The sequence below is a fragment of the Elephas maximus genome, chromosome 19, assembly GCF_024166365.1.
Source record: "Elephas maximus indicus isolate mEleMax1 chromosome 19, mEleMax1 primary haplotype, whole genome shotgun sequence".
Lineage (NCBI taxonomy): Eukaryota > Metazoa > Chordata > Mammalia > Proboscidea > Elephantidae > Elephas > Elephas maximus.
The window spans coordinates 7,771,833-7,787,329 of NC_064837.1; the positions used below are offsets into that span (position 1 = coordinate 7,771,833).

At 39.0% G+C, this 15,497-nt stretch overlaps 1 protein-coding gene across 4 annotated transcripts in view; it reads right to left on the minus strand.

Moving 5' to 3' along the window:
* The window catches only part of MAP2K4 (mitogen-activated protein kinase kinase 4), a 182,125-nt gene that overhangs the window by 108,865 nt on the left and 57,763 nt on the right, over positions 1 to 15,497 (minus strand). For 3 of the 4 annotated variants that reach the window (XM_049859568.1, XM_049859565.1, XM_049859566.1), the window contains one exon: positions 3,716 to 3,890. In XM_049859568.1, coding sequence (XP_049715525.1) covers positions 3,716 to 3,890 — 175 coding nt within the window. Of the gene's footprint in view, positions 1 to 3,715; positions 3,891 to 13,344; positions 13,504 to 15,497 lie in introns of all 4 variants that reach the window. The other variant, XM_049859569.1, reaches the window with a different exon arrangement.

Here is a 15,497-nt window from a genome sequence, read left to right on the forward strand (position 1 = left end):
TCACAGTGCCCACCAAAATTACTCAGTAATGAACTTCTGATAGAAATGGCAAGGTTCCACAACAGCAGAGAAAACATGCCAAGCCATACTTTTCTGATCCTTGAGCCCCCATAATTTGCATTACCATTAGCACCAAGGAGGCCTACCTAAACAGCAGATGAATGTTCCACACAGCTTGAGTTGGGCTGGTTGTGGGCTGCTGACACAACAGAGGGCTCAGGTCCTTCCCACCAAGCACCACCATTAACCAAGGTCTCAATTCCAAGCAAGAGACACTGAAGTCAAGACTCAAAACACCAAGGAGAGGCAGCAATGGAGGAATCGAGATCAGATTACCAGGCTAGTATCGGGAACATTTAAATCAATGAAACAGAAGAGTTGGAAGAGTAGAAGAAAAAAAAACAGACAGAAAATACCTACAACCCTTAAATACAAGTCAAGTAGCTAACATAGTCTGGCCTAAGCACCTAACCTGAAATAACAGATTGTAAAATGTTTAGTTTGGAAACCTCACTGGCAGCTTGGGAAACTGTCCTCAGCTCAAAGGTCAAGAAACTATTCCAAGTACAACTCTTACCTAGTCTATGCATTACTTTCCTGATTCTGCTCTATTGCATCGTAACTAATTTTTAGAGTTAAGTTTTGGAGATTATTATTTCTGGTAACTCAGAAATCCTTTCAAACATTTCTCGTGTGTGACAAAGTAAGTTTGGGGAGTAGTTCCCTCAAAACTAAAAATGAGGAATAAAAAATATCAGGCTCCACAAGAATGCCAGGTATTAATAATAGGAGAAACAGTGTCTGAGGGAGGGGATAACAGGGAACTCTGTACTTTCTGCACAATTTTACTGTACACTTGTAGCCTAAAACCTACACCTGTAACCTAAAACTATAAACCTGTAACTGCTCTAAAAAATAGTCTGTTAAAAAAAATAATAAAGTCTATTTAAAAAAAGAATCAGGCTAATACCACAGCTCACTTTTGTACAGATATTTTGCAAATAAGTCCTAAAGATAACTGCTGAGATAGGCTTAACATCTAAGGAAGGAACTTCTACATTCCCAAAGCACATATTAAAACATAGTACAGCACTCCTTTAGGGACTGTTTTCACTTCACCAGCAGCAAAGGAAAGCTCTCAGGAGGCTGAGCCATTGTCTCATTGTTCCTTTATATCTCTACAGCCCTTATCTCAGAGCTAAACTCAGTAGGTGCTCAGTAAATACTGCTGTCATTGAGTTGTCTACATTTAGAATGCCCAATTTATCTCCCCCTTAATCATACATTGTCTCTGCATATTTGTGCTTGTCAGTCCAGTCTGTGTGCCAAAGTGATAAAGAAACAAACTCTCTCAGACATGATGAAAGGCTATGTTTTTTCAAAGAGACCAAAAAAAAAATAAAAATTTTTAGAATTTGTAGTAGATTAAAAAAAAAAACTAAACCCAGTGCTGTCGAGTCGATTCTGATTCACAGCGACCCTATAGGTAGAACTGCCCCACAGAGTTTCCAAGGAGCGCCTGGCAGATTCGAACTGCCGACCCTTTGGTTAGCAGCCGTAGCACTTAACCACTATGCCACCAGGGTTTCCTGTAGTAGACAGCACATATCAATAATCAAATCGGTATCAAAATTTAATGTAAAAATATTTCTTCTCCCAGTGTTAATGAAGTCAAGGAATCTGACTGAAATCCCTACCCACATACCACCACCCTCTACTATCCAAGCTCTCAGGCTTGCTCGAGAATTCAAGGTGGTAAACAAAGGTAGACTGCACCGTCTGCTGAGTCCAGATCTGTAATCTGTAGGGCCCATGGCTGGCTTGGAAGCACTTCTTAAAAGTTGGAATTTTTAATAGCATTTCAACCAGGGTTCTCACAGTACCATTTACAAGGTCAGATTACAAACACTGAACAATAATTTCCTAGTTTCACTCTTAAGTTTCTTCAAAACTGAGTAGGCATTATACAGTTCCAAGTCTTGTAACATCAAATTAATTGTGAGAAAAAATTTTATGCCAAAATGAAGTACCTTCCTTATTTACCTCTAAACCACACTGACTGCGGCTCAAGCGGAGCCATATTACAATAACAGATTATTATGCTGACCAACACCATGAAGCACACGTAGCACAGGCTGCAAAAGCAGAAAATAATTTTTTAAAAATACTTTCCCTAGCACCTGGCAGAAAATCTAGCCCTTTAGCTACATATGAAACTTTCCCTTAAGAACGAGCCAGCTAAAACTGGATGACATACACAACCAGTACGTACATAAGGAAAACACAACACTAACCCAAGAGTCTAAATAAAACGACTTTCCTCCCACTTGTACTGCAGAGAAATCATTTCACGTTCCAAGGAAAACAACACTTTATTTGAACAGATAATCCAGAGCAGAGGTCCTTAGCCTGTGTATCTTCAGAACTGCACGGGTTGTATGCAAAATTATATGTACTATGCATTTTCCTAAGAAAAAAGTCCACAGTTCTCATCACACTGAAAAAGAAGTATGACCAAAAACAAGGCAAAGAAGCCAAGAGAGAATCATACAATTCTTCATCACTAATTTATTGTTCAATTTACACGACCGAGCAAAGAGAAATGCTCAAAATTAGAGGCTAAGAAAGTCACAGTAAGATTTTGCTCACCATAGACTTCCACTCAGATACATTTTCTATTAATATAAATCCACGCCCAAAAGTCAAACAAAAAAACTGAGACCACTCCTCTCATCATACTACTTTAACAAACTCTTAAAATAGGAAGACAATTAACTGTCTTTGCAAAACCATTTTCAACTCTTGTAAACCGTGACTATTATTTGTTACAACAGAAATTTTAAGTTCACTGAAGATATGGCCATATCTAGCTCTTTTCATTTTTTCTTTTGAAGTAGTCCCCTTCCCAATTTTCCCAAAATTCCTTAAGCAGAGCAAACATTCATTAGAAATTTGAACAAACAAAATGATAAATTACATGGACCCCCTAGGAGTCAGGTGGAAACCACCAGTTCATTATAGGCACCGATATAAGCCTGACAGTACAGTCTAAACAGGCCAGTCTCCATTTCTGGCCAACCTTTAATTTTCTTTAAATGAACATATTAAGTGGCATGACACTCACAATAAGGACAGAATGTGACAGGATAACCACAAGGTATGCATTTCAATACAACTTGAAAACCAGGGAACAGGGCAGTACTGAGTTGAGATGAAATGAAATAAACAGAAGCCGAGCCGGTCAGGACCGAGTAAGGTTGAGGTTAGTGGCAACAGCATGTATGTGGTTTCCAGGAAACCTTCAGTGAGACTGCTGTTAGCCCTAGCCCCGCACCTTGCCCAACCCAGTGTGCTGCCTCTTCTTCCAGCTCCCCGCCTGGCTCAGTGCAGCACTGCCCTGCTCCCAGGGTGCGGACGCCTGGCCTGAACTCACCTTGGCAGTAGAAAGGCCTGAAGCTTAAAACACGTTAATGCATCATGCCCAGAGTGCAATGTACATGCCCACTTCATACACTCGTGATTCCAGAGAGACAGAAAACGTGCCACCAATAAGACAACCTCTATACGAAACACCATAAAAAAAAAAACCACACTCTGAGAAATAATTTTTGAAGCACTCATATTTACCACAAAAGAACAGAACAGTAGTATTACTGCACCATCAAATTTTATCTGATCGATTAAAGTACCAAAAATAATTATGGGCATCACCTACTTTAACTGCCATTATTTGCCCACTTGGTTTGTGGACCATTTTGTTGACAGAACCATAAGCTCCGCGTCCAATTTCTCCAAGGTCTTTCAAGTCCTCTGCAGTGAAATCCCAGTGTTGTTCAGGGGAGATCTTCAGTTTTCCTGACGATTCAATGCTGTGTGTTCTCAGTCTCTCTCTGTTAAGATATTAGGAAGCAATTTTTCCACATTTTAAATAGGTTTTAACTTTTTTCTTTTAGCTAGCACTGATTAATATGCATAAAATTTTGTTTTCTCATAAGTTACTAACATGGTCTGATCTCCAGGTTTTTGTAGTTTGTTCATTTGTTTTGTTTTTTTACACAGTGAATTAAGAAAGATTTGAATTTAAGCAGTCAATAGACATTGCTTCAACAGGATTCAAAAAGTCAAATTTCCAGTCATTGATGAAACTAATTCTGCAGGCCTGTTTTCATTTCTAAATAAATTTTTCAAAGTTTGCAAAACTGCATTACTGGAATGCAGAATCCCAGGAGTTGCAACCTAATTTCCAAATAGTTCTTATCCTGCCTTGCCCAATATTAATTATTGCAGGGCCGCAATCCTTAGCTACTTGAGTCATTCCCAAACTTTGCCCATTAGAAATACCTGGGGAACCTTTAAAAATCCTGATGCCCAGGGACCATCCCATAGCAATTAAATCAGAAAATCCAGGAATGGTAGCCAGAAATCAGTCGTTGTAAAGATCTACCAGGTGTTTCCGATGGGCAGCAAAGTTTGGAAACTACTGCCTTAGAATACTGCCCTATTCTTGTGAACGCCATGCTAAAGTGGAGGAACAGTTAAACGAATAGCCTGCTGGCTCTATGTGGAAAACTCTCATGTGATATTCAACATGGAAACTTTTAACCCTTGCTCAATAGATAAAGAAATGGGGTGAAAAGTGAGTAACTCATGGGCAAAAGAGCTCACTCATTACAGTTTTTCATTAAAATATCACCTCCAAAATCCAAACCTGGAGATCGAAATATTAACTTCTAACCACACTTTGCAGAAAAGCAAATCTGATGAAAAATGATGTAAGAGATCAATCTCTTTCTTTCCCTCTCTCTCTCTCACACACACACACCCACCAGTGTGTAGGAATGAACCGCAACAAACTAGATAATGCTACACAGATGAAGAAAAAAGATTCCACTGAGTATCAACTACATGTTTCAATTTTATACTAAAATCATTATAATCTCTTTTAAAATCTAATCTGCTGATAGGAACAAGAAAAGTCTAAGTGCTTCGTTTTTTTGTTGTTTTTTTTTTTTTTTTTTTTAGTTTTATTCTTCCAAAATTTAGGGATGTCTTTTCCAATTAATGGAACTGTTTCTTATAGCTACTTTTAAGGTTCTCAAAATATTAAGAATTTTAAAAGCTCTCCCCAGAATAATCATATATATTAATAAGCCAGATTCAGAGTTCTGGCTCAAAGATCAATATAATTTGTCAAATAAAAACTTAGTGAACTAGAATTCCAAATGCCAGGTTCTCAAATCATAATATTAATAAATCACATCAGCTTTCATTCATATAAATGCTTTTCAGTTCACGAAATACTTTCACCCATATGTTTGATGCTCTAGCACTGAGAATCACAAGGCACCCAGAAATCAGCGGCCTAAGTAGCAACTCACAAAAGCCCACTCAGGCACAGAGGTGACACCTGAACTCATCTTTCAAGATGGAAATCAGATCTGGGCATGCAGATCAAGCCTAGGGACTAATTTTTTCTTTTTTCCTTTTTCCATGAAGTAGACAGATTAAGCCATAAAACATCCGAACATAAGGAAGTTCCATGTAATATGATTATTGCTCTGAGATCACTGGCAATTAAATACCATTTCTATGGCTCAGTTTATCACCGGTATAACATCTAACACCAGCCTACTGCTGAGGGTAGCTGAAAAGAGTTAATTAAAATTACTTAGAAACTGAAGCAACATTTCTTAAGTATTTACTAATTTAAGGGCTGTGGCAAGCGGGCTGTAAAGCGGTCCCCATGGCCCCCATCTTCGTGTTCACACCTTTGTGCAAACCCCTCTGAGTGTGGGTGAAACCTGTCTATGACTCTTTGCTAACCAATAAAATATGGCAACGGTAATGGGATACCACTCCCACGATTGTTATATGAGACTACTTCATGCTACTGATCTGGAGAAATAAAATGAAATAAATGATGATTTCATTACTATATAAAATCATAGAATGACAAGAGTTACAATATTATCTCTATTGCCTTAAAGACTGAATTTTAGCAGTATGGAATGTTTCTACTAATGGTGCTAAAGGCTAAGGGATAACGTAGCATGCTGGACGGTTTCTGGATAAGGTCCTTTTTTTTCCTTTTGGAAGTAAACAGGTTGAAGGCTATCGGATCTTCTTGGGCTAATGAAGATGTTCGAAAACTGAGGTGATATATACACAACTCTGGGCATATACTAAAAGCAAGTGAAGTGTTACTTTAAATGGGTGAAATATATAGCATGTGAATTATATGTCAATAAAGCAGGAGAAAGTAATTATACATTATTAAGACAGAAAGAGAGTTATGTAAACCACAGAAAAACATGCTACTGTTATGACAACGCCAAGGCGTGTTGATACACTTTTCATTACTAATGGGCTGGCAATCTTTCCTGGAAAAATGAATCCGTGTCACAATTACTGCTTTAGTAGTCAGTGCGACCAAGACGGCTTCCAAACAAGGACTGTATGCAGACACAGAACTGTACCGACTAGATTTGGAAGTCTGACCTGAGCCTTCACCATGAAACTCTAGCAGTCCATCATGGAGGCAACTGTACCACGTGGCCAAAATCTTAATTTCAGTTTTTGATCTTACGGCAAATTTTTAAAGCAAGATTCAAGTGTTATTTCTACTGGACAGTATAAGAAATTCCCAAAGTCATTATCAACTCTTGCCCGAAAATTAGTTCAACTTGACTCCACAAACCTGTAACAGTTATTCCAATGCTCTTGTTCTCTCAGTAAATAAGTTCAGCCTATAAACTTATACTCTTAAATTCCTTCTAAAACATAAGAGCTCTATATGGGAAATACTTAACCAAGACATCCCATCATTCTCTTCTTTGGGTCCACCCAATAAATAAGCAAGGGATTGAAGTTCCAAGAGATTAACCCATGTTCTCAGACAAGAAAACAACCCTGGATCCATATCTTAAAAAGTCCCATTAGTAGCATTCTTCATTAATAGGGTCCATTATCAAGTAATTCCACTTCAACAAATTTTTAAGGACCGTGCAAGTCCTTTTGTTTAACCAGCAAGTCACTTTAGGTATTTTTTGTAATATCTAGTTATAGCTTTGGATTTCAATGGCTTCAATATGGAATTAAGTTTTAGTAGTCTTTGTTGTAATAGGATTTGTAATTAGACTCGCCAATGATACACATTCCAGCTCAAAAATCAGCCACACAACTTATATTTTTTATGCCTATAGACCACAAATCTGAATTCAATAGTGTATCTCTAAAAGGCAGTATTTCAAACATTACGCATGTGCTGATGGATACTAACACTAAAGAAGCGATTTAGATAGAGGCTGATATTACCCTTAAAATATTTTCTCCTATATGAAGGTAAATAGAATTTTAGTGGCAACAATAAGCTTTATGAAATCTACAAACACAAACACAAAGGATTAAAATCTGGGAAAAAAGTCCATCAGCCTTACATTTGTAGACATACGATACCTAGCCAACAGATTAAGTTTAGGTCTTATGTGCTTAACATCTTCATGTTCCTTTTCAAAAGATTACATTACCTAACTTTACAAAGGAATACCATATGAATGGCTGGAAAATTTCAACGATTTTAGGGCGTACCCCTTCCAATAATTTAAGGGAATACTTATGCCTCAGCTTACCACATGGAGGGATCTGGTCTGTCATCCGAGCCCTTAGTGATGGATCAGTGAATGTAAAAGACGACACTGGACACACACTTCAGTTCCTCTCTTTCAAACCCAGCCTCCCAAGGCACAGAGTACATTCTGGCTGTCCCTCTGTCACGTCTTATAAGAAGCTGCCACTGACTGGGTAAGTATGAATAATTTAGGGATGGGGGAGTTAACAAACTCCTCTGGCCTCAAATGTAAAACTATGTTTCCAATCAGTTTATTGGGAATAAGAGAGCATTATAATCTCCATCTGTCGTTCCTGCATCTCTCACAGTTGGTTTCAAACACAATTAAAAAAGAAATCTTTTTTTTTTTTTTTGCTGGGCACTTCCATATAACCAAGGCCAACAAATTAAGTTTTAACAAAGCGTTGGATAGTGATGCTATACTAAATACTGGATAGTAAAACTAACTGTAGTTATATAATTCCTACGTTTCAAAGAGAATAAAACGATTTCAGAGTGACCTAAGACCCTCCACCACCATGGGTCTGTCAGTTTGTCCTAATGTGCTAAGAAGTGTTAAAAAGCAAAGATGTCACTAAGATGCGCCCGACCCAAGCCATGGTGTTTTCAGTTGCCTCATATGCATGTGAAAGCTGGACAATGAATAAGGAAGATCAAAGAACTGACACCTTTGGGTTACAGGGTTGGAGAAGAATACTGAATATACCATGAACTGCCAGAAGAATGATCACATCTGTCTTGGAAGAAGTACAGCCAGAATGCTCCTTAGAAGCAAGGATAGTGAGACTTTGTCTCAAGTACTTTGGACATGTTATCAGGAGGGATCAGTGCCTGGAGAAGGATATCATGCTTGGTAACGCAGAAGGTCAGCGAAAAAGAGAAAGGCCCTCAATGAGATGGACTGACACAGTGGCTGCAACAATGAGCTCATGCATAACAACGATCATGAGCATGGCGCAGGACTGGGCAGCGTTTCAATTCCGTTCTGTTGTACACAGGGTTGCTATGAGTCGGAACTGACTAAACAGCACCTAACAACAACAACAAAAAGACCCTCCAGGCCCCAAGAATTTCAGAGCTATGTAAGACCTAATAACCTGAAACGAATTCCTTTTAGTCCCCTTATAAAGGCACACAAGACAAATGTTTTTGATGAAACTGAGTTACAACTACAGTTTCAAAAAAAAAAAGTGCTGGTTTATTCAACTTTTGGAAATAGTACACCAGAAGAGTCTCAACGGCAATGAAGGAACACGTGCGATCTGCTAATTAGTTATTCCTGTCCTAAAATACAACTTCTGCCCTAAACTACACAGGAGACCTAGGAAAGAAAGACACTTATATATGAATGGTAGAAGTCACGCTCATTGGGAATATTGGAAGAAAAAAGCAGAAAACAGTACTGATGGAAAGTTACCCTTATTTGCTGAAAAGAACTTACCCACAGTTACACTCTAAAAGAGAAAAAAGGTTCCCTGACTTCTCTATGGGTATCACTTTCTCAAGAATGAGGACTGTATTTTACTAGAAATAATTCCTAAATATCCCTCCTCTTTCATAATTTTCTATGCACAATTTACACAAATCACCCTTAGCTGCATTGGGTTCCTACTCCAATCCTGATTTAATAGGGAAAACTCAGCCAAGAGTCCCCGTGACAGTAACCACTATTTGCCACCCAGTATCTATTCTCCTCTTCTTCCTTCTTACCAAGGATCCTATTTTATTCAGGGCAGCCATACATCCAAAGGCTACACTTTCCAACATTTCTTGCACTTAGATATAGCCATATGAATGCAGCACTTAAAAGGAGATACCTTAGGTGGGAGACTCTTTTTTCTTTCCCTGCTTTCTTCTTCTCACTGACTGGAAAGTTGGTGATAACTAGACCTCCAGTCACACTCAAGGTCCTTAAGAATAGAAACTGTGTACTGAGAATGATGGACTAGAAAGTGGCTCAGAAGAAGCTACCTTCCACAAGCTGTCTCCGCAAATACGACGTAAGAAACCCTGGAGGCATTTTTTTTTTCTTTATTCTCGCTATCTTAATATTCGCAGAAATCTGAATGGCTGGAAAGTTTAGCATTAATTTGCCTTAAATTTTAGTGTTGTGTATTTTCATCTTTGTTTCTATATATTTTAGCAAGACGCTGCTGCCTATACTTCATCTTGTACTATAAATCTGTAATTGCTTTTACAAAGTCAGAACTTTAGTTCCTGAAGCAAATAAAAGCCTAACTCTTTACCTTCCATTTGTAACGTGTAGCTAATTTTAAATACTGTTAATATGTGAATTGTCTTTTAAAACACATAACTATGAAACAACTACATTCTCAAGCTTAATTTTATTATTTCTTTGGGACATTTATCCAAGCAAGTCAATGAGGAAAAAAGACTTCACAGAAATAACTTTTACTTATAGACACATTTAGGAACACATGTATTTTATGTAATATCAAAACCAAACCGAAACTCATTGCCATGGAGTCAATTCCAACTCATAATGACCCTGTAGGATAGAGCAGAACTGCTCCATAAGGTTTCCAAGGAGTGGCTGGTGGACTTGAACTGCCCCTCTTTTGGTTAGCAGCTGAATGCTTAACCATGGTGTCACCCGGGCCTCATACTTGAAACTTCAGGGTATTTTTATATCCCTTATAACCCTGGTGGCGCAGTGGTTAAGAGTTACATCTGCTAACCAAAAGGTCGGCAGTCCGAATCCACAAGACCCTCCTTGGAAAGGGACTACTAGTATAACCATTTTAATTTCCAGGCCTTGGGAACACTTTCTCAGTACCTAAAGCCATCATAATTCTGGTGTCTCCCTATCTCTTATGTCGAAGGGGCTGACATGCATGCAATTCACCGGAAATTTTTTTATTTATATAATGCTTCCAGTTGAAGACAGCATTCTGAGCACTCTAGTTTACGTGTTCAACAAATCTTTGAAGGACAGATGGCAAGAAACAGCTAAAAAGTGAGGTTCCAGGTTCAGAGTCAATAGGTAGAGTGGACAAGTATGAAACATGTGGCTAAAAATGAGGATTAATGGAAAGTCTACCTAGAGAACAGATGTCTGTATCAATCAGCTCCCCCACCTCAGCAAAGAAATGCTGACACTGTTTATTCCCAGGCAAAAAGCCAGAAAGGTTTTCTCTAACGATATTGCTCCAACTGTCTGGAGAAATGAAGGGATTCCGGTGTAGATGTCGGAGCTCGAGAGGAAACCCTCCTCATTCTGGAATCTGAAAGACCCTAGCCTAAAATCTGCATCCTCACCCGTGTACCTTGAAGTGAAGCCCCTGATTTAGGACTTCATAGAGACAGTCATCAAGAATTGAACAGAAATGGTTAAAAGTGTTTGCTTCAAAGGAATGAGACTGGGGGAGTAGCAGGAGATAGCTGTTTTTCATGAACGCCCTCTACTATTGATTTTTCATCACATGCATGTATTACTCTTTAGACACTTATGAAGATACTCAAAGATGCTAAATGAGACTTCCAGAGACACATGGGTAGCTCACATCTACTATCGTTAACTATGACTTGCATATGTGCCTGTATGATAAGAGGAAAGCATCATGTATCATCTCTCTTGCCTGGCCCAATAGTGTGCACACTCCCACAATGCTATCACTGATCCTCACCCAAAAGACTTCCAACTACAGTCAAGTCTCAACCTTGCTGATATGAGCTGGTATGTACACAGTCTACATTGCTACTCCGCCACACTTTCATTAAATCTACTTCTTTTTAATCATATATATATCCCTATTGCCATAACCTAGCCCTAAGACTCATTCCTCAAAACTCTGATTCTTATTTTGGGGACCACTATCTTTCATTAAAATTCCAAATTCATTTATTTTTTTGGGGAGGTAGGAGTTGAGGACAGATGGAAATGTAAAGCTTTAGACGCTGCTCTTCATCACTTTACTGTAAGGAATTTAGTACTTTTTCTCGTGTGAATATTTTAGTACTACCTCTGCTCTGCTGGTGTCACAGAGGCTATCTTCTATGGTTCCAACTAGGCCTCAATCACCCTGTCCAAGAAAAGTAAACAATGTCCTCTATCAGGTCAACAAGTCTCCCCCGGAGTACATTCTTCAGAGGTTTCAAAAAGAAACTTGCCAAGACCTGGCTGTTCTTAACATAGAATATGGCCTAAGAAACCAAAACCCAGTTCTTTAATACCACCTGTAGTTGGCTAAATTATGTCCCCTCCCCACTCCCCAAAAGAAGAGATACGTCCACCCAGAACCTCAGAACGTGATCTGATTTGGATAAGGATCTCCAGAAGAGATCATCCTGGATTAGGGTAGGCCCCAAGTCCAATGTTGAGTATCCTTATAAGAAAGAGAAGACAGACACAGACAAACTGGGTAAAAGGCCCATGAAGACAGAGGCAGGCACCATCCAAAACCAAGGAATGCCAGAAGTCACCAGAAGCTGGAAAAAGCAAGGAACAATTCTAGAGCTTTTGGAGGAAGCATGGTCCTGCCAACACTTTAATTTCGGAGTCTGTGAGAGAATCAATTTCTGTTGTTTTAAGCTACCAAGTTTGTGGTAATTTAACACATCACCTAAACCAGGACTCACTAAATTTTTTCTTAAAAGGGCCAGATAGCAAATACTCTAGGGTTTGCGGGCCACATAATCTCTGTCACAAGTACTCAACTCTGCCAGTATAAAATGTAAGCCGCCATAGATAATTCATAACCAAATGGGTATGGCTTTGTTTCAATAAAACTGTATTTACAAAAAGAAGGTCAGATTTGGCCCATGGGCTGTAGTTTGCTGACTTTGCTGTCAATTGCTGGTGAGTTGATTACAACGCACGATGACCCCATGTATACACAGAAGAGCTGACTGACAGGGCTTTCGAGGCTGCAACCTTTTGAAAGCAGATGGCCAGGCCAGTCTTCCAAGGTGCCTCTGAATGAGTTTGAACTCCCAACCTTTCAGTTAGTAATCTACCGATTAACCATTTTCACCACCTAGGCTACTCATCTAAATGATAACTATCATTTAAGTGATCTAAATGATAGCTATTAATTTTCCGTATTGTTTTCTCTTTTAAATTTATAAATTGTCTGGAAGATAAACTCCAGTTATTTACCCAAGTCCTACAGTTTTATCCCCAGAATTTAATCTTGAGATATACTTCAGGCTTTTTCTGAAAATCTCCCACAAATGAAAAAAGAGTGGGATTAGGGATCTGATAACCTTTCCCTGATTCTCTTAATAAGAAGGCAGAAACCTCCTTATTAAACAGCTTAGGCACCTCTCATATTTATTTTTCAGCAAGTCACAGCTAATTACCTTAATAAACTTCTTCTTCCTGGACCTGAAAACTTGATTTCTCAAACTTGCCAATGCCAACTAATTTTCCTTTGAATGAATAAATCCCTTCTTGCACCTAGAACTACCATTCCTAAGAGCCTTTCATCATCTGATTAACTGGAAGTGTGGGTGCTCTCCTATTAGTTCATTGTCACATCCTTCCACCTCACTTATCCTGATCTTGATTTTCTTCCAAAGCTATCAAACACATCTTTCTTCCCAGACTATTTCTCCCTTCTTTTTCCTTAAGCATCCTTAATTTCATCAGGAGAGCATGTACTAAAATACCACAAGCTGTTTACTCTCTCCTAAGCATACATGTATATAACTAGTAATCCTCCTTAGACAGGAAATTTAATAAACGTAACACATACCCTGCACACCACTGCAACTGTTCTTCTGTGTCCATACTGTTAGGGTCTCTAGATGAATACTGCTTTATGCATCCTTCTGCAATGCAGCTCTGTTAATTCCGGAAATTTCCACGTAAACTCGGTCTGTCAGTTGCCATGGAAACTGTCTGCTTCCTGGCACTAGTAACAAAATGAGTATCTTTGCTTAGATCTAAAATGAGGCAAAAGGAGAACTGAAAAAAGAAAGATGTCCACAAGAATTGCTTAAAGCTCCAAATATAAATTTTTTAATTCTGATGTGCATATTCAGTGAAGTGACGATATTAGAAAAATCTATAGTATTTTCAAACAGTACTGATTTCTGAAGTAGAAAGAAATGTTTTTATCGCCAAGGAAAACAGTGATACTAAAGCAGACAGACATTCATGTTTGCATTTTGCTGCTACAAAGTTCATATTCCTTAAGCACCGACTCCATGTCAGCTGTACATACTATTAGAATAATTTTTCTGGGCTGTGCTTCTTATAGAAAAGGTTAGGAAAGCCGCCCTAACCCAACGGGTTACATGTTTTCTTAAGGTTCAATCTCCAATGATAGCTAAAACCATTCCCCCTCAAATATGTGAGATGGGAGTAGTTAAAAGTCTATCTTGGACAGTCTTTACCAACAAAGAAGCCTTGCTAATACTCTCAGAACATTAAACATAGCTGACCACAACCCTCTCCTACAGCTCCTCTTCAAGATAATGCTTGATTCCAGAACACCACACACTACTAATTTACTTCCTACCTCTCTGGCCCCTTTCTTGCACTTTTTTCTGACCCTCTTCCTCCACCCAACCTCTAAATGTCCGATTTCCTCAGGGCTAAATTCTCTAGTCAAGATAAAGTCTCTTCCCAGACAACCTTACCTATGGCGACAACTACCAACTTTTTATCTTCAATCTAGACCCCCCTCCTCTGAGCACAAGACTCACATATTTTCAACTATCTCCTTGATATCTTTAATAGATATTTCACAATCATCTCAAATTTAACGTAATAAGCTGAACTCTTGTTCTTTATGCCTCCTCATCCACAGACACTCTACAGCCAGTGGTCCTCACCTCAGTAAGGACAACTAAGCCCAGTTGGTCAAGCGACAACTCCGGAAGCGACTCTAAACATCCTCCCCTCTTCACCACTGACATTCAAATTACCGCCCATTTTTGTTTATTCTCCTTCCCAAATCTTTTTGGAATCTGTCCACTTCCCTCCACCTCCACTGCCATCAACCTATTAATATTATCCACCCTATGTTTCAGCTCCACAGCACAGCCTTGCTCAGTAAAACCACTGCCACGTGTGACAAAGGAGAACTGTGCTCTATGGGGTATCCAATAGCTGATTCTGGAAGTAGTTTGCTAGGCCTTTCTTATGAGGTTCCTTCTGGGTGGACTCAAACTTGCAACTTTTCAGTTAGTGGACAAGTGCATTAGCTATTCATACGACCCAGGTCTCCCTAATTCCATTTTTGCTTCCCTCCGATAAATATTCCACATAGCAGCCTGAATAATACCTTTAAGTGTAAATCAGATTATGTCACTCATCTTCATAAAACCCTTCCACGGCTTCCCACTGCACTTTAGATGCTGTTACAGATTGAACTGTGTGCCCCAAAACTGTGTGTCAACTTGGCTAGGCCATGATTTCCAGTATCGTGTGGTTGCCTTCTATTTTGTGATCTGATGTAATGACCCTATGTGTTGTAAATCCTAACCTCTATAATGTTAATGAGGCAGCATTAGAGTTAGTTATGTTAATGAGACAGGACTCAATCTACAGGATAAGGTTATATTTTGAATCAATCTCTTTTGAGAAATATAGAAGATAGAAGGGAGCAGAGAGGTGAGGGAGCACCAAGAAAGAAGAGCCAGAAGCACAGTGTGTCCTTTGCACCCAGGGTCCCTGCACTGAAAAGCTCCTAGACCAGGGGATGATTGATGACATAGACCTTGCCCCAGAACTGACAGTGAGAAAGCCTTCCCCTAGAACTGGCGCCCTGAATTTGGACTTCTAACCTCCTAAACTGTGAGAGAATAAATTTCTCTTCGTTAAAGCCATCCACTTGTATTTCTGTTATAGCAGCACTAGATGACTCTTCACCTAAAAAGCCCTACGTTATCTAGCCAATGG